Consider the following 23,664-nt stretch of genomic DNA (forward strand, 5'->3'; position numbering starts at 1 on the left):
TCCCTTTCCCAAGTAAGTTAATGCAATGAATCTTGACCAGATGATTTATCTCTTTGAAATTTACAAAGTGATGGCTTGAGTTTCATATTGTAATACTAATAACACAAATGATGTAGAGAGGTAGTAAAAATAATAACAATATTAGTAATAATAATGTGTTTGTTCATCATGTCCTTGCACATCACATGTTCAAAACAAGTGGTGTTTGAGCTTGCTGAGATATGAAATTTAAAAGAAAGACTATGTAACCTTAATGCTTATGTGTTAGATAGTTCGGGTGGAATATTCAAATAATTCAGCTGGTACCTGCTGCAGATTCTGTGGTGGTGCACCCGTCATTTCTTAAAATAACCCTAGCCATATGTGGCAATTGAAAGACGTGTATAAAAGTTCCCTAGAAGCCCCTAAAGGAATGGTGAAGACCCCACAAATAGAGAAAACAAGGAAGATTAGCATGTAAAACCCTCCTCCCCATCATGGTTCTATCTTCAGTTTCCCACCTCAGAGACAGGACTCTTTGGTTCAATCTTGGAAGATCTACTAAGTTCTCTTTTTCAAAATATAAATCATCCACTTGGCAATGCTTTTACAATACATTAGTGCATTTTGAATCAAAGAATTGTTTAATGTGCTTACCATGAGTTATTTCCTTTTGCAAACATCATTTGAAACTCACCACTTCTAGAAAGTCTCACCTGGTTATGTGGAATATGATCCCATTGATCTCTGGACGTATCTTTTGATATCGGAAGCCATATGCTTACAGGCATGTAATGACGTCCATTGTATGACAGTACGCATCAGTATGTCCTTTTAATTTCTCCGACTTAAGCACATAGGACCTTTGAACATGCTCTTCCACCTGCTTGGAATATATTTGCTACTATCAGCAACTCCTTTATCTAGTTCTTTTCAGATCTCTGCCCAGATGTTTTTGTTCAGGGAAGCTTTCTCTAATCTTCCCCTGTTCACTGATTTTATGTTCTTGTAGTGTCTCTCCAAAGTCTCACTTTTCCACTTTTTTGGGTGACCATTTGATTGCTCACTGCCTGTCTCGGAAGGCTGTAACTCTTTGACTCACACACCCAGGGTCTGTGTTGACTTTTGTTTATCAGTATATTTCTAGCAGTTAGTCCAGTGTTTGAATTCAATAGGTGTCTAATTGTTGAATGAATACTGCACTTTCTTTTTGAAACTCAGCTACAGTTCCACTTCGCTGAAGAGTTCTGCGTTACTTAACTTTTTGAAACTAATGTTCTATGTAATACTTTAAAATAAAGATTAATGGTTAAGGAGAGTGATTAATTGTGCAAAAAGAATGACTCTTACTAAAAGTATTTCTTATTAGACTAAATCTGAAACATAAACTAAAACATACATTTTTAAAAAGCTACCCATAAGTTCACCATATTTATTTATTTATTTACTTATTTATTATTATACTTTAAGTTCTAGGGTACATGTGCACAACGTGCAGGTTTGTTACATATGTATACATGTGCCATGTTGGTGTGCTGCACCCATTAACTCGTCATTTACATTAGGTATATCTCCTAATGCTATCCCTCCCCCCTCCCCCCTCCCCACAATAGGCCCTGGTGTGTGATGTTCTCCTTCCTGTGTCCAAGTGATCTCATTGTTCAATTCCCACCTATGAGTGAGAACATGCGGTGTTTGGTTTTCTGTTCTTGCGATAGTTTGCTGAGAATGATGGTTTCCAGCTGCATCCATGTCCCTACAAAGGACATGAACTCATCCTTTCTTATGTCTGCATAGTATTCCATGGTGTATATGTGCCACATTTTCTTAATCCAGTCTGTCACTGATGGACATTTGGGTTGATTCCAAGTCTTTGCTATTGTGAATAGTGCTGCAATAAACATACAAAGCTCACCATATGCATATAGCAACTACTTTTATGTCATCAAAGGACACTGTCCTTAAACTGAGGTGATGCTGGAACTTGGGTATTTAGTTCTAAATTTGTGTTTCTTCTTCTTCTTCCTTCTTCTTTATCTTCTTCTTGTTCTTCTCCTCCCTCCTCCTTCCTCCTTCCTCCCTCCTCCCTCCTCCTCCTCCCTCCTCCTTCCTCCTCCTCCTCTTCCTTCTTCTTCTTATGTGATGATGGGCAGCTTCATAAACTCTGGCTGGAAATTCAAAGGTATCTAAAATACCAATGCCCTCTAGAGGCAAGAGTGCTCTAAATCATTCACACAAAATTGCCTGAAGCTGGGCTACTTGTCTTGGTAAGCAGCACACTTAAACTACTCCTTCAGGTTTCAGGACCCCACTGTGCCAAATTCAGGAATAAAACCTGTCTCACGTAACACATTTTTAGTCTGTGGGATCTTACTCAAAATCATAAGACTTGTTGTGTCACGAGAATTTTTAATGTCTGTGAGAGTATGGGCATTAGCACGAGATGCCTTAACTCTTAAGACCACCTCAGTCAGTACTGTGACTCAATGCCTGTTAACTAGACAAGGGTTAAATATGCAGATTTGAAAATATTGGGTTAATAAATAGTGAGCAATTAAAGTTTCCCGCTTATTAATATTGCATGGTCTTTCCAGTAATTTTAAATCAACTGATCAGTACTAGCCATAGACCAAAAAGAAAATGAAGTTTGAAGGAACCCACTTCACATGTCAGGAGATGAGCTTATTTCCTTAATGGAGAGTCCTGGTGGAGACACTGGAGACAGTTCTTCAGTGGTGTTTGGTTGAACCAAGCACCAGTTGACAAAGGATCAGAAGTGGGATGCGGCATATATTTTGGTATCAGTGGATGCCTTGTAATTGCAAGCTTTACGGTCATGCATGTTTCATTCTCTCTTTGTTGTGTTTTCCAGAGAGATAACCAATTGGCTGGCAAAGTAACAAATGAAAAGTAACCTGACTCTATTGACCCGCTTAACCCTGCACAGGGGGAAGGATGGAAATGAGCAGCTGTTTGCTTTGAAACAGTGGAACAGGTATGGAACAGCAGCTTTTGTTGTTGCCTTCTTTTATTTCCTTGCACATTATTTCCAGACCAGTTGAAAACAGCAAGTTTTTCCTGTTTGCGGATACAGAATTGGGGTTCCGGGTTCCAGGAACAGGTACTGTGGTTTACTAGTAACATTCTGACTTGCCACATCTTCAGGTTGCCATTTATATAACGACTAGGGCAATGAAAAAACCTTTTTTTTTTTTTTTTTTTTTTTTTTGAGACGGGTTCTCTGTCATCCAGGCTGGAGTACAGTGGCACCACCTTGGATCACTGCAACCTCCACCTCCCAGGTTCAAGTGATTCTCCTGCCTCAGCCCCCTGAGTAGCTGGGATTGCAGGCACCCGCTACCACGGCTAATTTTTGTATTTTTAGTAGAGACAGGGTTTCACCATGTTGGCCAGGCTGGTCTGGAACTCCCGACCTCAGGTGATCCACCCACCTTGGCTTCCCAAAGAGGTAGGATTACAGGTGTGTGCCACCATGCCTGGCTGAGACCATTGTTTTCAAACAGCAAATAAGTAATCATTCTAGGGAGAATTTTTACTTTTAAACATAAGATTTGCATTTTGGATGTGCATTTAGCTTTAAGATACATTATTTGGGCTTATGGGAATTTTGCTCCACTAAACGAATTTCTACGAAGGAATCAAAGAAGTAATGACAAAACGGCAAAGCATGTTGATTTCTCCAGGGAATGCCATGGAGAGAGTGTTTGCTGTGTTTAATGGTCTAATCTCCTCTGCCCACATTCATTTTCTCAGTTGTGAAGGGACCCTGCCAAGAAAGGCATAGTTTGACTTTTTCTATTTTTTCAAATTCACATAATAGATATAGGTGAAGCTTCTTTTGCTTCGAAATGAAGATTTCATTTCAACATGAAAAATTTAGAACCGCACTCTTAGGACCCCTGGAATTAGAATCTTTAAAATTTTTGTTCATTTTGAGTCATTGCCTATTGTCATTGGGGGGCTGTACCTTCTTTCGATTACATCCATTATCAAGAGGCACGTGAGCAGTACCTGGTTTGATAGTCACTCTAAAGAGGTCAATGCTTTTTGTAATATTAATGGCTTTGTCGTGCGGTTAGAAAGTAATTTTAAGTTCAGAAGATTAAGTATCATGTGTTGGATGTTCAAAATTAAGTCACCTAATGACTTTGCTAGACAAGATTTTTCTCCCCATTGGATGCCTGATAGATGAGGGACTATGAATAAATAATAAAGACTTGAAATTTGCATAAGAATATTATAATTCAAAAGGTTACAGAAAAAAGAGTTTCAAAAGTTGTATTTTATATAAGGAATTTTAAAAAGTTTTGGGCCCACTATTTAAGGTTACTTAAGGAAGAGTTTTTATGTTATTACGTTCTCAGGACATAACATCTTTACACCCATTAAAGGTTTCAATGTATTGCTCTATTGAATCTGAAACTAAATATCATAGAAATCAATAATATATGAAGAATCTGGTTTCTAACTTAACAAGGAGGCAGAAAAAGTAGTGTGTTGTGCTGCTTGAGGCACAAAGCAGCCTTATGATCTTTTGGTTCCTTTGTGTTTCAGTCTGTGGAGTCAGCCAACTACTTCCCACATTGACCAACTATCTTTTGCTTGCATTTTAACATAATGCAAATGGACTTTTTAAAAAAGTTTCTTCATTAAAAGATGTTGTCTGTCTGAAAGGAAATCTTTGGGAACAGGGCAAAAGAAGACGAAACAGACAATATACACTCTATACTACCCATTCTGAATATTGATCAATCCGTATTGTAAAACAAGTTGACTACTGGATTTCATTTAGCAGGAATAAATTATAATGTGATTCAATTTCTAAATGAAGTGATGGTTGGAGAAAACATCATAAACCAAAGAATTAGCTAGCTACTGTGTCTTCCCGGGTATGAGTTTCTAGGTATGACACTCTTTGAGAAATGGAATCTGCCCTTTTTTTCCCCCTATTAGAAAAGGGAGGGTAGAGAAGCAAAGGCCTGGGGCAGGGAAAGACAGGCTCCAGGCTGTTTCCAGGACTGTTCTCTGGAAGGGGCTGGGAGCAGCCCCCGCTTGAACCCATCTCTCTTTTTCCATACCTGGGATAATTTTGAAGGAGGCAGCCTTGGAGAAAGCCATCCTCAAAGGGCACCAGAGGGCTTTGCAGGCTCCCCGGGGCTGCTTTCCTTACACTGGAAAAGATACTGGACAGGATTCAGGCACCCTCAACTCCAGAAACCTCGGAGTCTTCCTCTGTGAAAAGCATGAATGCTAACGTTAGGCTGCTTCGCTCACAAACACTGGTGTACCCAGTAAAAGTGCTGCCCAACGCCAAACCTAATGTGCCCCCCTCCTGTCACCACCCAGTCAGCAGGGAAAATAAGAACCAGGAGTTTGGGAATGGAGAGGAGAGAGTGGTTTTTCATAGGTGGTAGGAGTAAGTTTAACAAGACTAGAAACACTCAGGGCTGTGGCTCATGTGTTTCCTGTAGCCCTGAGCCACAGGGCTTCCTGGAGATCCTCAGGAGGTTTTGACCCAGAGGCCAGGAATCTTCTTTCCTGTGTGACTTACAAACTGGGCTCCCTGCAGAAGTTCTGAAATTCTTGCATAACCCACACGTTCCTCTACTTCCAGCTAACTCTACTTTCCTCACTAGCTCCGTTAGGAGCTCCCTCTTAGTCCACGTGCAGGCTCAGGGTCTGTGCAGAGGGAAAACACTTGCTGCAGTAGCCCTTAGATCCCACTGCGCCTCCATGTGGCCCCTCACCCTGGACAGAGCCGCAGGGTCCCTCACAACCTGTAGCTGGACACAGTGCAAGGCTGCTTCGGTTCAGTGTCACCGCTATTCAGAGTTCTTGTGAGGATTAGATGAGATACTAGTTGGGGGAAATTGTAAATTGTAAAGCATCTTAGACATGTCAAGTGTTATTCAATATGACACTCTAGTAAGAACATGGGCTTTAGAACCAGATAGCTCTAAATTCCAAACTCACCTCTGTGAACCTGGGCAAGTTGCTTTACTTCTGGGAGACTCAATTCTCTCATCCACAAAATGAGATTGCAAAGCAGAGAGGTATATGCCTGCTGCCCCTAGGGGGCTGCAGGCTGCTTATCTTCTAAGAGACTTCATATGACAGCATTCATCACCACATCATGAACTTACCGTGGTCAAAACAGTGAAAGGCTGTCCGGTTCTCAGCCTTTGAAGCTCAACCAGCTGAGTTGGTGGCAGCCAGAGAGCAGGGCCTTGCTGAAGACCGCACTCCCTGCAGCCACGCTCTCCGGATGGCGCACAAACTCTGGATGTCTATTATTTTATGAAGGGAAACAGTTATCTTTGGAAGAAGATCACTTGTGTCAATGTGACCAATTCATGTCCTCCTTGTGGGTGGATCTCAGGGCAAGACAAATCATCATCAGATGCCAATTTATTCATTTACCAGGAGATAGAAGTGTCCCTGAGACCAGTGAAAAGAACTGAATCCATGTGACCAGTGCATTCTCTTCCTTGAGGGAGATTTATGTAGGATGCCAGATAGTAGCCAGAAGGAGACTTGTCAGCATGGAGTTAGATGAGTCCAATGTTTAACAACGAGGGCTGAAATTGCTGGATGGGCTTCTCTCAAGAGCAACCGCCTGGCCAATGGGGCCTGAGTCCCTTCCCGCCTTCCTTGCAATAGCGCTTGGATTGGCCTCCACGTTTGTTTTTCTCTGCCTGTCTGTGTCTGCTCATCCTCCTGAATAACCAACACAAGAAGAACCTGACACTGTCAGTTACGATTATGCAGTTAATCAGGTTCTATCAGGTCTTGCAGGCCCACGAGCCATTTATCTCTTTAAGATGATTTTATAAGACAGCTTTTTTCCTGATCCAGCATGCACTGATCTCCCATTTTACCTCTCAGAAAACAGTTTTATTTATCTTACTCCTAAGCTTTTGGGGGTCCCTCTCTGAAGCCCCCAAGTACTGATAACAGGATTAAATGATACGACATATGAAAGTTGTCTTTCTGGTGCATAGGAGGGGCTCAGTAAAGAATAATTCTCTGTTTTCCTTTCCTTTCATGCAATATGATAGCTCTTAAGACTTTTATGGAACATAGCCCTGTGCTATGTCACTTGTATTTCAAAGATTAATAGAAAATTGGATTCCAGCCCCTGAGGAGCTCAGGGTATGGTGGTGCAGAGATATTTAAGTGGATAATGTTTTGTTGAGTGTAAAAACCCTGTTGTTCCCAGGCCCATTGGCTGTGGGAATAAATGTGGCCTTCCTGGTATTCATTTATTCATTTTGCTGTGCTGTTAGACCTCACCTGTACAAATACAGGGCCTTACCTCCTGCAAAATCCTCCCAAAGATGTGCCAGTGCTCAGGGAGATTAGTGTCCACCCTTCATCCCCATTTTCTCCATTAGCATTAGTCCACGCCATGCCCATTATAAAATTTGAATCAATAATGTTTTCTTAACCCCAGCTAAAGTATATACAAAGCAACCTGAAGTTCCCCCACACCCCACCACCCTGCTGCCCACCCTCACTCTTCCTGCCCCTTGCTGGTACTGAGTCTTTCCAACATTGTGATTCTGGAGCTTCCAAACACCGCAAATATTTCTGAGTATCCCTAGCAGGTATTGCAAATGTTTTCTGACATGACTCTGGGCCTTCTGTGACCAGCCCTTTTCCTATCAGGCCTGATAGGAGGGAAGGAAGGGGCAGGAGAAGGAAGGAAGAGGCAGGGGAAGGGGCAGGCAGCAGTGTCCCCTGACTTTCTGCCAGGTTCTCTGTTGCTACTTTCTTTGTAGCAAAATGTTGGCCCAGCGTGGCCTGGGTGCTGCCTCTCCCTATGAAATGGTTTCAGAGTTGCAGATCGTTGTTTCCTTTAGTCTTTACAGAGTGCTCATGCAAACATCTCTTCAGTCTCTAATTTCTCCCCCAGAGGAGCTCAAAAACACATTCTTGGGTAGGGCAGGGGACCAGTGGGCATCATCTAGTCTAGACTCCCCTCATCTTCTCTCTGAGCTAGATCCCAGTCAAAATTTCCTCCCTCCTCTTTCAGCCCCCAAACCCAGAAGTCCTACTTCGTGTTGATTTATGCAAATAGATGACCAAGAGAGTCACTGGCCACCAAGGCCATACAGATCTGAGATTAGACTTAGATAGAAGGGCTGTAATAGAAAAATATGAACCAAGTTCTACAGAGGCAAGTGGTAGTATTGCTTTCAGTTCAGGCTTCACCATTTCTGCGAGGCCATCCCTCCCACTCTCACTCAAGTTAAGCACTTGCTCTTGAATCACCCCACGGACATTTGCCAGATACCTAATCCGTGCCAAGCACAAAGCGAGGCCTCTAATGGCATGGTTCCCAAGCAGAATCCTGTCCTCCAGGAGATCCCTCCTCTGTTTGATCTCTATACTTGGTACCTCTCTGACCCTGAACACTAGTTTCATTTTTGGCTTATACATTTGGATCCCATATTAGTCTGCAACCTCTCTGAAGACCTAACCCACACTTTAGGCTTCTGAATAAATACAGTCATCTGAATAGCAACATTTTGGTCAACGTCAGACTACATATACAATGGTGGTCCCAGAAGATTGTAATGGAGTTGAAGAATTACTATTGCCTAGTGACATTGTAGCTGTCATAATGTAGTGTGACACATGACTCACGTCTGTGGCAGTACTGGTGTAAACAAACCTACTGCATTGCCCGTTATATAAAAGTGTACAATCATGACGTAGACCTTCACATTCATTCATCCGTTACTCACTGACTCATCCAGAACAACTTCCAGTCCTTTGAGCTCCATTTGTGGCAAATGCCCTATACAGATGTACCAATTTTTATATTTTATACTACATTTTTACTGTACCTTTTCTGTGTTTAGGTGTTAAAAAGTTGACTACAATATTCAGTACAGTAACACACTGTACAGGTTTGTAGTCTAGGAGCAATAGGCTATACCATATAGCCTTGGTGTGTAGTAGGCTTTCCCATCTAGGTTTGTGTAAATACACTCTGTGATGTTCACACAATGACAAAATCCCCTAAGGATGCATTTCTCGGAACATAGCCTCATTGTCAAGCGGTGCATGACCATAATTAAATTGTCGGCTGTGGGTGTTATCATAATCCGTGTAGTAGATTATCTTCAGTAAACTGTATATCTCTTTCCTGGATTAGTGACAGCAAGATCCAAGTAGGAAGCAATCAAAGTGAGTGAGTCATAGAGCACGGTGCTCACAAGCATGAAAATTATGCTTCTCTGTGCCTTGTTAAAATTGATTTTACAACTATCTGTTGATTTATGGGAGTCATGACATCTCTCTTATTTTATGACATAGATGATGAAGAGGAAATACATTTTTCCCTCAAATTGAAACTATCAAAATGGTTTCTTTTGGATGTTGCATATAGAGAAAAATCGATAAAGCAGACATAACTCTTCTTATCTGTACTAGAAATGTCAACACAACACATTTGAAATCTGTTGGGTTTGAATATCTTAGTTTATCACTATTATTTCCCCAAAGTATTATTTTCCAAGTACCCAGAAGCCACATTCAACTTAAAGGCAGAGTAGGTGCAGTGATTTAAGAAACTTCCACAATAGTTTGTCTGGCTTGGCGATGCTCAGGGAGCTGCCACTGGTGTTTAATTGAGAGAGTATAACAGCATTTAGGAGTCCTGGTTGACAGTGACCAAAACCTAGCTGAAACACACAAGAAAAACTATGCGTGTACATTTGTACATGGAGAGGAATTTTATTGGCTCAATCCAAGGAAGGGTTGATAGACAAACTGTTGTAGGGTAAGAGTTGCAGGTGGACCCGAGAACAACCGGAGCCAGGAACTGAACCCCACTGAGGCTCTCACTCTCTTTCACCGTCTCTTAATTCAGGCCAGCCAACAATACTCAAATGTTCAATTGTATAATTTTCACCATCTGAGAGATTGTTCTATGTTTTTAAAATCTTAGGGAAGAATTCTAATTGGTTTGACTTGGGTCAGGTACTTCCACCTGGTGGACTAACGGAGATTGGGTAAGTCTGAGGTAGGTCTCAGGAAAAGCACAAGTTGCAGTGGGGAACCTATGCACTCCCCAGAAAAAGAAAAGCTAAATGGCTAATAAGAAAATTATCTACTACTATGATCTCTGGCCAGAACACCCCAAAAGGCATTTGTTAAGATGGCCTAGATGGCCTCTAACTCTATATTCTGTAGTCCTGGGATTTGAATTATTATGTCGATTTGTTTATTTATTTGACAAACAAAAATTGTGTATATTTATGGTGTACAGTGTGATGTTTTGCCTTATGTGTACATACATGATGGAATGGTTAAGGTAAGCTAATTGCTGAGGTAAGCAAACACATTAGCTCATTTCTCTTTTTGTTGTGTGGTAAGAACACTTAAAATCTACTCTCCTAGCTATTTTCACATACATATATAATATATTGTTATTGACTATTGTCACCAAGTTATACAACAGATTTCTTGAACTTATTCCTCCTATTTAACTGAAATTTAGCATAATTTGGACAACATCCCCCAGCCACTGCTTGCCCCATATCCACCACTTCCATTGCTGGCTAAATTTGGAAAATATATGAAAAAGAAGTTAAGCAAATTCCAGAAAAAAATAGAAGACCAAAAAGCTCTACATTTGCCCGGCCTGTGAGGATTGATTCTCAACAATTCTGAATTCACTGGGTGTTTAGATGACATTTTGCTTCTATTTAACCGTGTGGACGAAGCCCTGTTCCATTTGCATGGCTGCCTGTACCCTTTAACACCCTGATTCAGAGCTCTGCTTTTGGCGCTCCTAACCCTTTTCTCCCCTCTTTTTGCAGTTGGTACACAAATATTCTTCAGATTGTCATTTTACAAAAGGTCAAAAATGAGCTGTCTTCCCCTTTAGAGAGTGAGAAGTAGTGTGCATAACCTTCATGGCTATTTTCTCTCCTTTAGTTTTGCAGCCTTAGAAAATGGCATGTAACGTACCTAACCAAAGACAGCGGACTCTGTCAACAACAGGAGAAGCTCTATACGAAATTCTTGGTCTGCGTAAGGGAGCATCAAATGAAGAAATTAAGAAAACCTACAGGTACAGAGTTCAATGGTGACTTTTCTTGTGCTACTAGTGATAGTTATTTTGTGACTGGTAGGTGCCTCCATTAAAGACATAAGCTTCTTGCTAAGACCAGGTAATCCAAATTTTAGATCTAATGTTCCCTGCTCTACAACATAGGAGTGAGGAATGGACAGGCATGGCACTGATTTTATGGAAGAACTCACTGATGATGCTGGGCCTTAGGAAAGGGCAGCCTATGTCTTAGACCTGCAGTGAGAGAGAGAGAGAGAGAGAGAGAGAGAGAGAGAGAGAGAGAGAGAGAGAAATGAGTGAACCGACCACAACCAATTGCTGTCATTTTTTTTTTCTTTCTTTGACAGTCTCAGTCTGTTGCCCAGGCTGGAGTGCAGTGGCTCAATCTTGGCTTACTCCAACCTCTGCCTCCCGGGTTCAAGCAATTCTCTGCCTCAGCATCCCAAGTAGCTGGGATTACAGACACGTGCCACGATACCCAGCTAATTTTTTTTTTTTTTTGTAGAGACGGGGTTTCACCATGTTGGCCAGGCTGGTCTTGAACTCCTGACCTCAGGTGATTTGCCCACCTCGGCCTCCCAAAGTGCTGGGGTTACAGGTATGAGCCACTGCGCCCTGCCAACCACTGTCATTTAACCCATCTGATATAGCGTCACTGAGTCAGGTAGAGGAATTCTTTTTTAATAAAAGGAGTTGGGTGGAATGCTGTATTTGTAAGCCATATTTCTCAAGCCCTTACTTTTGAGCTTTTATAGTCTAGTTCCAAGTTAGTTATTTCTGGAAAACTTTGAAAAAGACATTTCAAAGTTTTTATTTTAAGTATCCAAGGAATAAAAAAATATTGAGGGAGAAATGCCACTACTACAACCCAAACATACGAGGGAAGCTGTAAAATTAAAGTCAAAGGGACAAATCCCCAACTCAAAACACAAAAAAAATCATCTGCTTCTACACCGAAGTCTAGAAAGGCCTATCAGTGACAGAAGGAACACTAGTTCAGGGCTTCCTACTCCCGGAGATATTCTGCACTGGCGCTGTAGTATGTCAGTCCTCCAAGAATTCCATGATGAGTTTAATGAATTTCTCAAAATTCTGATATTTGTCCCACCTGTAAAGCATGTAGCCTGTCCAATACTTGTCTTGACAGTGTTTTGGGACCTCATAGGGCATTTTGAGGTATTTAACTGTCTCTTGGCTAGTTGGAGGAAGAAAGATGTGTGGACTTTAACCACCTTCTGGACAAGGCAGCTGCTTTCAGAGAGAGAAAATCTTTCCAGGAGAGTGTTTGTTTGTTTGCTTGTTTGTTTAGAGATAGGGCATCACTTTTGTCACCCAGGCTGGAGTGCAGTGGTCTGATCACAGCTCACTGCAGCCTCGAACCCCTGGGCTCAAGCAATCCTCCCACCTCAGCCTGCTGAGTAGCTAGGACTTCAGGCTAGCTACTCCGGCTATCAGGACCACCAGGCCTAGCTAATTTTTTGAAATTACCTTTTTAAAAAGATGGGATCTTGCTTGGTTGTCCAGGCTGGTCTTAAACCCCCAGCTTCAAGTAATCCTCCCACTTTGGCCTCCCAAAGTGCCAGAAGAGCCTTGACAGTTTCACATTGAAGCCTAAATTTGCTAAGACTCAGGTTCTTTCTTACATATAGTTTTAAGTAGATGAAACAACCAGAAACTTTTGACTTGTGATACTCTACCATGAAGGACATGGTGATAACAGAAATAGTGGAATAATCTGTGCTTGTAAGCATTTAAGATACACCTGTGGGTTTTGGTGACTGATGATTAAACTGTTTTCCAACTTGCAAAAAAAAATGTTGAGTATAAAACTAATTTGCTTATTGTAGAGAATTTGCAAATTACCAAAAATGAAGGCAATAACATTTATCCATAATCCTACCTCTAGTAATAATTATCATTAATATTTTGTTTCTTTCCAGCCTTTTTTTTTCTATCTAGAAAAGACATTTAAAAATCAGGTTGTATTAGTCTATATTCTTCAACTATCTCTTTTTTATTTTATTTTTATTTATTTATTTTTTTTTCCTGAGATGGAGTTTCACTCTTGTTGCCCAGGCTGGAGTGTAATGGCACGATGTCGACTCACCACAACGTCCACCTCCTGGATTCAAGTGATTCTCCTGCCTCAGCCTCCTGAGTAGCTGGGACTACAGGTGCCTGTCACCATGCCTGGCTGATTTTGTATTTTTAGTAGAGATGGGTTTTCTCCATGTTGGTCAGGCTGGTCTCAAACTCCCGACCTCAGGTGATCCTCCCACCTTGGCCTCCCAAAGTACTGGGATTACAGGCGTGAGCCACTGCGCCTGGACTACTACTGCTTTTATTTTATTTTATTTTATTTTTTTAACAAGGTCTTATCATGAAAATATCTTGATGTTACTAAATAGTCTGATTTTTAATGGCGTTAGCCTATGGTTATCTGTAATTTATTTAGTCACATTGCAAGTTGTTATTGAACACGTAAGTTCTTTTACTTATTCCTTATACTTAATGTACATATAATATAATGCATATTTTCAATTACTTATTTTCTTATGAGGTAAAAAGCTATACCTTTACAGGAAAAAAAGAATCAAACTATAAATAAATTTTCAGATTTTAATCAGTTACTTCTTGATTTAGTCTTGAATTAGGTTTTTTTAACCTATGTGCTTTTTCTTACTGTACAGAAGTTTAAAATTAGGCAAATTTGTTAGTCATTTCTTTCATGACTTTTGTTTTACCAATTATGGTTAAAAGACCTCTTGCAATTACAACACTATAAAAATATTCACCTTATCTTCTTCTAGCACATTTATGATTTTGCTTTGACACTAAAGCTTGATCCAATTGAGGTTTATTTTGGCATATTTCATATGCCAAAATATGAAAAAGGAATGAGGTCAAATTCCAGATCTAATTTTTTTCCAAATCCTTAGCCCACTAATACTTATTGAGTCTGTATATTTATCTATTAATGGGAAATTCTCTGGGTTTGGATTGGAACCTTCACCATTGGCAAACTGTAGGACTGAAATGCCTTTGAGAAGCATGTTTTGAAGAAGAAATGACAATGGTGCGAACTGCAATTTGGAACCAAATGGTTACATGAAAATGGTAGAGTCTGATCAAAGTGAATATCAATCTTCTAGTTTATATTTCCCTTAAGGTGCTAGGGAGAGAAAAGCCTTTGCTTTTCCATCTTGCCCTAGACCTATCCAGAGGAGTGTGCCTGGGAGCTGCCCACACCTGTTGGTGGACGTCCTTGGCTGAAGATCACTGAATTTGACTGAAGGCTTCAGGCTGGGACACTGTGCTGGGGGAGGGGAGGTGGGAGGGAATGCCATAACTGTATTGTCAGTTAATTAATTTTTGTAATAACTGCAAAACTGCTCCCCAAAACGAGGAGGGAAAAAAGTGACATCCAACTTCCTTGTAATTTTTAAAATCCACTTTACTTTAAAAATGTGACTCTTAATTGTCTTTATTAATTTTGTAAGCTAAAATTTCAGGTCATATGTTAATTAAGGCATTAATTATGCTGAGTTGTTTGCAAATTTAACAATTACAACATAAAGTCTATTCATGTAATTAGTGTCTTGCTATTAATTTTGTTTTAATGTGATACAAATATTATTTTTTCAGGTGATTAGGGTACTAGTATGCTGCCAAAAGCATCTACTTCTCCCTAAATTACATATTTGTATTCTGCAAGTTATTCAAAATGTATGAGCAAGCTGGAAATCCACTGAGACTATTATTCTTATATTGTGGGATCTGGATCAAAGCAGTCACAATATAGTGAAATTAAAAATCAGTGAAATTTAATAAAATTACCAACTGTTGAATCCATACACAACTTGGCCACTGTTATAATATTTGGCTGTGCTCTTGAAAACAAGGCTGAGTTAGAAGACTTCTTTCTTCTTTTGCATTTTATTTTTAAAAAGATAATCTTTCATTTGATTAAAATGAAAACAGGTATATAAAAAAGTCTTTCTCTTACCTCATATCCCCCAAATCACTTCCCCAGGGGAAGCAATATTATCAATTCTTTATGTACCCTTCTAGAGAGATCTTATGTCTAAATAAGCATATATAGGCCAGGCACGGTGGCTCACACCTGTAATCCCAGAACTTTGGGAGGCCGAGGCAGGTGGATCACTTGAGGTCAGGAGTTTGAGACCAGCCTGGCCAACATGGCAAAACCCCATCTCTACTAAAAATACAAAAATTAGCTGGGCATGGTGATGCATGCCTGTAATCCCAGCTGCTCTGGAGGCTGAGGCAAGAGAATCGCTTGAACCTAGGAGGCAGAGGTTGCAGTGAGCCGAGAGCCGAGATCATGCAGCTGTACTTCAGCCTGGGTGACAGAGTGAGACTGTGTCTCGGAATAAATAAATAAATAAGCATATATACAGAACTTCCAGTCTAAGCAAGATGGTGTAGACTTTTCTCTCCCTGCTAAGCACAACTAAAAACCTTGGAAATAACACAAGAGACAACCAAAAGAGAACTCTGAAAGGTAGAAAGAGGATGATCAGAAATCCTAGGTCACAGCAGCTGGGCATTTTATAATCCCCTCCATCCCAACCCAACAAAAGATAACCCAGGCCCAGCTTTTCCCAATACCCAATCTAGCAAGAGAAGGCATCCAGTTAACCTTATTCTTCCTCCAAATTGAACAGAAGTCCTGCCAACAACATTAGACAAGTCCCACAGAAACAGCAAGTGGCATCAACTGAAAGCCCTCCATCAACATCTTGCCGGGGAAGTGCTCTCTTTTCCCACCACCAGTCTGGGACTCCTGTCTCTCACCTAGAGACCCCACTTGGCAGAGGACATTAGTAAGGAGGATTCCACCACAAGCACCCAGCCCAGGAATGCTTCTGTCCCCACAGGCTGGAGACTCCCTTCCTTCAACTAAAGGCACCTGGTTCCTCAGCTACTACCAACAAGGAGTGTTGGGAGCCTCAGAAGCAGGAGACAAACCAAACAAACCAAAGAAGCACCGTAAAGACTCTGAAAAGCAGATTGTTATTGGAACCACTCACAAAAGTAGGCTAGAACCTGCATGCTAAACCTAAAGAAGGGGACTGCCTGCTAAAATAAAACAATTTAAATAGAAACCAGAATCTCCCAACATGATAGCCAAAATATCCAGATACAAACAAAATCACCCATCCTACAAAGAAGTGAGAAAATCATAACTTGAATAAGAAAAGAAAATCAGCTAACTCCTGTGCTGAGATGAACCAGATGTTGGAACTATCTGAAAAGCATTTTAAAGTAACCATCATAAAATAATTCAATGAGTAATGACAAGTAATGACATCATAAAATAATTCAACAAGTAATGCTTCTCTTGAAGCAAGTAAAAAAATGGAAATTCCCAGTGAAGAAATAGGAGTTACAAAAAAGAACCAAATGGAAACTACAGAACCAAAAAAAAAAAAAAACCAAAAAAAAAAAAAAACCATAAATAATAAAACTAACTGGATAAGATTAATAGTACAGTGGAGATGACAGAGAATAGAAATTGAGGACAGATCAATAGAATGTGCTTATCGATCTGAATAATCGATAAGCAATAAACTGAAACAGAGTCTCAGAAACCTGTGGGACAATAACAAAGACCCAACATTTATAGCATTGCCGTCCTAGAAGGAGAGGAGTGAAACAATGGGACTAAAAGAGTACTCAGAGAAGTAATGGCTGGAAATTGCCCACATTTGGCAAAAGATAGAAACCTACAGACTTAAGAGGCTGAGAGAACTCCAACAGGATAAACCCAAAGCAATCCATGACAAGAACATTATAATTAAACTTCTGAAAACTAAAGACAAAGAAAAAAATGTGGAAGCAGTCAGGGAGAAACAATGCATGGCCAAACACCCATTTGAATGGCAGCATATTTCTCATCTAAAGCAACAGAAGCCTGAAGAAAGTGACAAAACATTTTTCAAGTGATGAAAGAGAAGAACTGTCAGCAGAAAATTCTATATCTGGTGAAACTATATTTCAGGAGTGAAGGGGAAATACGTTCTCACATAAAGGGAATCTAAAAGAATTTGTCACTAGCAGATCTCCTCTTTAAGAATGGCTAAAGGAAGTTCTTCAAAAGAAAGGAAATGATAAAGGAAGGAATCTTAGGCGATCAGGAAGAAGGAAAGAACAAGCGAGAAAGCAGAAATATGGGAAAATACAAGAGACTGTCCTTTTCCTAGTGAGTTTTCATGTATGATGATTGGGACGAAATTTATAATACCATGTGATACTCAAAACAATGATATTTAAAAACGGGAGGATAAAGCAGCCAAAGTGGGAGTAAGGTTTGCACCTTCACTCAAACTGATATCAATAGATTGTGATGTCACACACACATACACATATATAATACCCAGTCACTGGGAAACCCACACAAAATGACACGTTCCAATACACACAAATAAATCAACATGGAATCCTAAAAATGTTCAAATAACCCACAGGAAGACAAGAAAAAAGAACAAGAAAAATGAGAAACAAATGAAACAAACAGAAAATTTAAAATCTATTTCAACAGCCTACCATCTCCCCAATTGTCCAAGTCCCATTATCTAAAATTTGTAGCCTTAAACCCTCACATAATAATTATATTGTGTAAACAGCCTAAGCATATATGTTATATTTTCCTTTCTTCTACCCATGGTGGTGTGTTCTCCCTCCTAGCCTGTACTTTGTATTTGCTTAACAACATATCTTAAAGATAATTCTAAGGAATGATCAGTTCATGAAAGGATTTCTCATTCTTTTCATATTACCATGTAGTATTCCATGACATGGATGTCCCATGGCTTAATTAGTTTCCTAATGATAGATATTTAGGTTGTTTCCCATCAAGGCTGTCTTTTTAAAACCAACTTTTTGCCTCTCGGAGAGGGAAACCCCATAGTCCAGAAAGGTAGATAGAGGTGGGGAAAAAGAAACAATCTTGGTTCCTGATCCCTTTTCAGTATTTGCATGTCCTGATCCCAGATTCCTAGAGCAAGAATCTCATGGATCCAGCCAGATCAGATGCCCATTCATGTCTAACTAGCTCTGATTCAGGGAATCACAGCTTCCCACTACCAGTTAGCAAGGAGGTGCGATCCAACTTTTACCGGAAGGGAAAGGGACAGTGTTCTCTAAAAAAGGGGACAAAGTTGGGAAAGAAATTATCAGTATCTCCAGTTCTTCATTCTTTTACAGAATTAACCATAAACAGCAGCCTCAAAGACCTATCTCAGTCCCTCCCATGTCTATTTGTAGATCTTTATCATAGAGTCTTCCTGTGAATAAAGCACTTTTTCCTATGTCATCTGAAACTCAACCATATGTCATTAGTCAGCTGATAAAATGGAGTCCCCAGCTACCTCAAAGGACAGCTGGGAAAGGTGACAAGAGGAAGGCTTTTACTGTGCCAATCCATCAGGTATTGAAGTTCTTGCCTTATTGACATTTTGTGAAGAGAAATGAGATCATTTTTTTTTCAAGGGACGCCAAGCTCTTTGTGGCAAAGCACAGTGAAAATACCAGGTACTATTGTGAATGAACAAATATCCAAGTCTAAAATTATCCTGCCCTTTGGTGCTGCTGTTCCAAAACCATTTATCTAACATAAGATGAATTTGTGATCCAAGTCAAAAGTGGCATATCACAGGGTGAAACTCATGGTATAGTGTCATCCAGAGCCTTCATTATGGAATAAATCTTCCTTTAGTATTGCAGATCATAATCATCCCAAAGGGATTGAAGTCTTAGGCTCATTTAATCTGATTTTATCATTGCTAGATCATGTCACTTAATCTGACCAGTATTTGCATGAGATAAGCAAATATTTTACCCTCTTCTCCCACTGCCTAAAAGTCTTAAGTCTCCCCCTTATCATGCTGTCTGAAGGATACTTATTTGAGTTAATCTTTTAAAATTCAGATAGACCTAAAATGATGGAGGTTATCCATCATTCATACATTTGCCTGAACTTTAAACTGACATGTTTTGCCTTTCCACCTAATTTAGATATTGCTCCAAGAGCCAACAGGAATTTTGAGTTAGAAAGCTAGTGAAGGAAGTGAGGAGAAGGGAGAGTCACTAGTGGACGGTGGGATGATTGAACAATTGGGGAGATGGGAGACTGCTGAAATAAGGAACTCAAAGACCGCTCTCTATATAACCTCAATACTCAGGCTCAAGACCCTTTCAAGTGACTTGAGAAGTTGGGTTCACTGCAGAGTCTCTGCCATCCTTCTTCTAGAAGTCTCCTCTGAGGAAGTCTTCCCGGGCCTGGGAGCCAGTTCATCTCCATGTAGTGGCATTGTCCACCAAGCCATGTTGCCACCCTGTAGCTGATGCTGCTTTGCCATTTGCTATGTTGGCATGTCCACGGTCACTGCTAGACACAGCCCTGGGTGCTAGACTCTGCTGCTACAGCTCCCCTGCCACTCAGCTGCACCTCCCTGCCAGGCATGGTAGGCGCAGCTGGTGCTCCTTGCCAACCACTCAGTCCCCAAATCCTCTGACCACTCCTTCAGGCCCAGAAGCCTTTTCTGCTGTTTACCTTGAGAGCCGAGGGAGCACCAAAGCCTGCTGGGCTGTACCTCTGGCAGGGATGAGGCTGGGCATAGGGGATGGCTCCCTCCCTCCTCTTTGTGATATGCTCTGTTAGAGCCCCCTGTGAGTTCAAAGCATGGTAGAAAAGCTCCTTCCAGTTTTCCTTGGAGCTCTCTTTTTCTCTAGGACCCAGACACATGCTCAGGGGGTGAGCCAGACACTAGCAGTAGTGTCGCTCTGCTTAGACTCTCAATCTTATCCAACAGTCCCCCCTGCTCCTGTGTCAAGGTCTTCACACCTGGCTCTTTCTTTCCTAAGAGGCATTCTTTTCCAGGAGATTCTACAGTTCCCTCCCCAGCCTAAGAGAGGTTTGTGTCAGTCTGTCCCACTGGTTCTTTAGATGTACCCAGCTGGGGCTGCCACAGTCATGGCTTGGATTCCTTTCTGGAAGCCTCTTCAGCTCTGTGGAACTTCTGGGAGGCCATTGCTACCAGTTTTCCAAACACATCCTGATGTGCCCTAACCCCGAGCAGTGAACAATGGGCGATAATGACTCAAAGAGCAGCCCTACCATATTCCTGCAGCAAGGCCACCCGATTCTGTGTTGAAACAGGTAAATAAAATGTGTCATCTTACTGTTTGTTGCTCAGCAAGTACTGTGGGTGTATGATTAGATTTCCTGTTTTCTTGTTGGTACATAAAGGACCTTCACTCCAAAGTCATTAGATTGTTGATCCATACTGCTACCTAATGATAGCAGAAGCCAAGAAGGCTGATCAGAGCACGTAACAACCACCAGTATGTCTAGAGTCTCTAACACTATCAATGGCTTTATACCAGCAAGTCTTGTTCATTATTCAACGAATATGTGTTGAGCACCGCCTCTGTGTTGGCCACTGTCCTAGGTACTGAGAAAATAGCAGTCAACAAAACAGACCAAATTTCTGCTTCCTTAAACCTGTTCTAAATAGGGCCAGGGGAAAGGGGAGGCTTAATAATGAGCAAATAAGTAAGACACACAGCATATCAGATGTTGCTAAATGCTGTGAAGAAAAGCAGAAGAGGGTAGGGAGTGTTAGGAGTGTGCTGGAAGTTCCACATTCTCTTTGAGATGTTCACATAAATACTAACATCACTCAATTGAAATGTATCCTAAATATAATGTAGCAGTTAAGAGCGCAAGATATTTCTGAGTGTGGTGGTGCTTGCCTATAGTCCTAGCTACTCAGGAGGCTGAGGTGGGAGGGTCTCTTGAGCCCAGGAGTTTGAGGCTGTAGTATGCTATGACTGAGCCTGTGAATAGCAACTGCACTCCAGCCTGGGCAACACAGCAAGATCCCATATCTAAAAAAGAGTGCAAGATATTCGGAAAGACCTGAATTCAACTCACTTTTTTCAGCCTCATTCTCTTCATAAGTAAAGTGCAAATAATGATCCGATCTCAGAGGGTTGTGGAGGATTACATGAGATGATGCATGCAAAATGTTTAGCCAAAGTCTGGCACATGGGTACTGGGTGCTACAAAGGATACACAAGAGCCTGAGAACCAACCCTACAGAATGGCAGTTTCCAAACTCAGCTAGGGCATGGGTGCAGGGTGGTGTGCCAAGAAGTTTGAGTATGTGAATGAGAGGAATGGATACAGAATGTGTGTGTGTGTGTGTGTGTGTGTGTGTGTGTATGTAGGGGATATTTAGATTATGTGACCTTTAGATTCCATTGAATACATTTAAAAGAATGTTACAACTGTTTTATTTTAACATGCTGATGTTTATAATATGCTGAAAATTACATTCTTTCCATCTGTTTAATCTTATAAAGAATTTTAGATACCAAGTTAAAATGTTGAAGGGACACAATTTCTCATTATTAGTTTAAGAGGTGTGTAAGCAAAAAGAATTTAACTGTGGGTGGGGAGGACAAAAGAAACCCAAACATCCCACCCAGAGTGATGACAAGGAGGCATTCAGGTGGCTTCGGGGAGTGGCGGCCTGCGGGGGCACAGCCAAGCACCTTCCTGAGGCCTTTCATTTGCTCCCTGGCCCACTGTGCTGTCCCAGGAGAGCACTGCAGCCTCACAGACAGTAATTCCCTTGCTGCTTTTCTGCCTCTCCGACTCCATCAGTTCCTTGAGGGCAGACACTGGGCCTGGTCTCTCATTGTACTTCCGGCCCTAGCACCACGCTAGTATTTGCTGAATGCAAAAAGGAATTAGACAATATAGAACGTCTGTTTTCTCCCTGATGGTAATCTCAGCTTCTTCAGGACCATTTCTCAAATAATTAGTTTGGTCACTTTGCTGAACAGGGAGTTATTTACTGACCCAGTAAACAGAGGAGGGGCGGATCAGCAAGGAAAGATACTAGTTTCCATTTGGAAACCAGAGAAGTTTTGTATGATTCTGGGACCTTCAAGTGAAAAGTAGTTAGGGGATGAGAAAAGGAAAACTGTAAAAAACAGCCAGGTTTGCAATTTAGATAATGTACCTTCAGTGTTTAAAATCTCATTTGTAACATAAACATTGGTTTTTATTTACACCAATACGTACATTTTTGAAGTGGACTAGAAACAAGATTATGATGCCCCAAAATGAGGCTGACTGGTTTCTCTGGCATGCTGGGTGCAAGAGCTAACAAAATCCTGCGTAAGAAAACACGCAAAGATCTAGCTCTTCCTTGGCTTTTTAGAGAGCCACAAAATCGGAGTGAGGCTGGGTGTGGTGGCTCTTGCCTGTAATCCCAGTAATTTAGCAGGCTGAAGTGGGAGGATCAATTGAGCTCAGGAATTTGAGGCTGTAGTGAGCTATGATCATGCCACTGCACTCCAGCTTGGGTGACAGAGCAAGACCCTGTCTCTAAACAAAACAAAACCCTAATTAGAGATTAACTTATAGACAGGCATGGTGGCATGTGCCTGTGGTCCTAGCTATTTGGGAGGCTGAGGTGGGAGGATCTCTTGAGCTCAGGAGTTTGAGGCTGCAGTGAGCCATGATTGCACCACTGCGCTCCAGCCTATGTGGCAGAGTGAGACCCAGACTCTTAAAAAAAAAAAAAACCAAAGTGAACTACTTTGCACATTAGCACTTGGGTCTCTGTGCCTCACGGATAAGCTTAATTTCTCCTTGTTGACAAGGTACCAAGTATTCTGATTCACATGACAGCAGAAGACTCGGTTGACTCTTCTTTTTCATTTGACTTTACATGGAACTTTCTAGAAATTAGCTTCCAATTCTGCAGAAATGAGTTGCCTCAGTGTAGTCCAAAGTGAGGCAAATTCTGTTTTCAAAAGAAGCAGAAAAGAGTGTTATTTCCATAATGATCTGTGGCAACCCCAATCTGTGGTGCTTTTACCCATCTTTATTAGCAATTACAGGTGAAAACAGAGGCTGCTTATGAATAAAGTGTAAATGTCAGGGGAATGCATAGTTAATAGAAGAATTGTAAATATTTACAAGGCAGAGTGATGATTCAGGCTCACAAGATTAATTGACATTAATCTCTATCAAGCACTAATTTGTTTCCTGAGTTCTAAAATCTTCCACTGAAAAGAAGAGTATGTGAGGCCATACTCACAGCCCACTTGGAAGAGTTGTCTTCCGGTGGGCTGCATAACCTCCCTTCTCCCTCGTCAAGTCTTTCACTTGATCGGGCCTCTTAGTTCTTCAAGCAGTGCCAACCTCTGTCATTCCTGGGTGCCAGAATCATTACGATGCACGTCTTTTTACTCACTCATTCACTCAATATCTATTTAGTGTTGGATAATTATTTATATTATACTATGACAGATGAATATACATATTATATATATATATTCATTGTATTCATTAATATGAACCCTATGCTCAAGTTCATCTATCCCACTCACTATACTCTCCCTTGTTTTGCTTGTCTTTGAGACATACCTTTTCAACCTTATTAAATTTTACTCTATGTAGTAAACTCTTTAAATTTATTGGCTCCAGTTTGCATGGTTGTGCAATCTTCTCCAGCAATGCTGGTCAGCACAGA

The 23,664-nt window shown here is 40.9% G+C and overlaps 1 protein-coding gene across 3 annotated transcripts in view; it reads left to right on the forward strand.

The window, feature by feature from the left end:
• DNAJC5B (DnaJ heat shock protein family (Hsp40) member C5 beta) overlaps nt 1–23,664 on the forward strand; it is an 80,983-nt gene that overhangs the window by 17,667 nt on the left and 39,652 nt on the right. For all 3 annotated transcript variants that reach the window (XM_009213116.2, XM_009213117.3, XM_009213118.2), the window contains exons 2-3: nt 2,852–2,974; nt 10,951–11,086. In XM_009213116.2, coding sequence (XP_009211380.1) covers nt 10,968–11,086 — 119 coding nt within the window. In that variant the 5' untranslated portion in view covers nt 2,852–2,974; nt 10,951–10,967. The remainder of the gene's footprint in view (nt 1–2,851; nt 2,975–10,950; nt 11,087–23,664) is intronic.

Source organism: Papio anubis, chromosome 8 (assembly GCF_008728515.1).
Source record: "Papio anubis isolate 15944 chromosome 8, Panubis1.0, whole genome shotgun sequence".
In the NCBI taxonomy this organism is placed as follows: domain Eukaryota; kingdom Metazoa; phylum Chordata; class Mammalia; order Primates; family Cercopithecidae; genus Papio; species Papio anubis.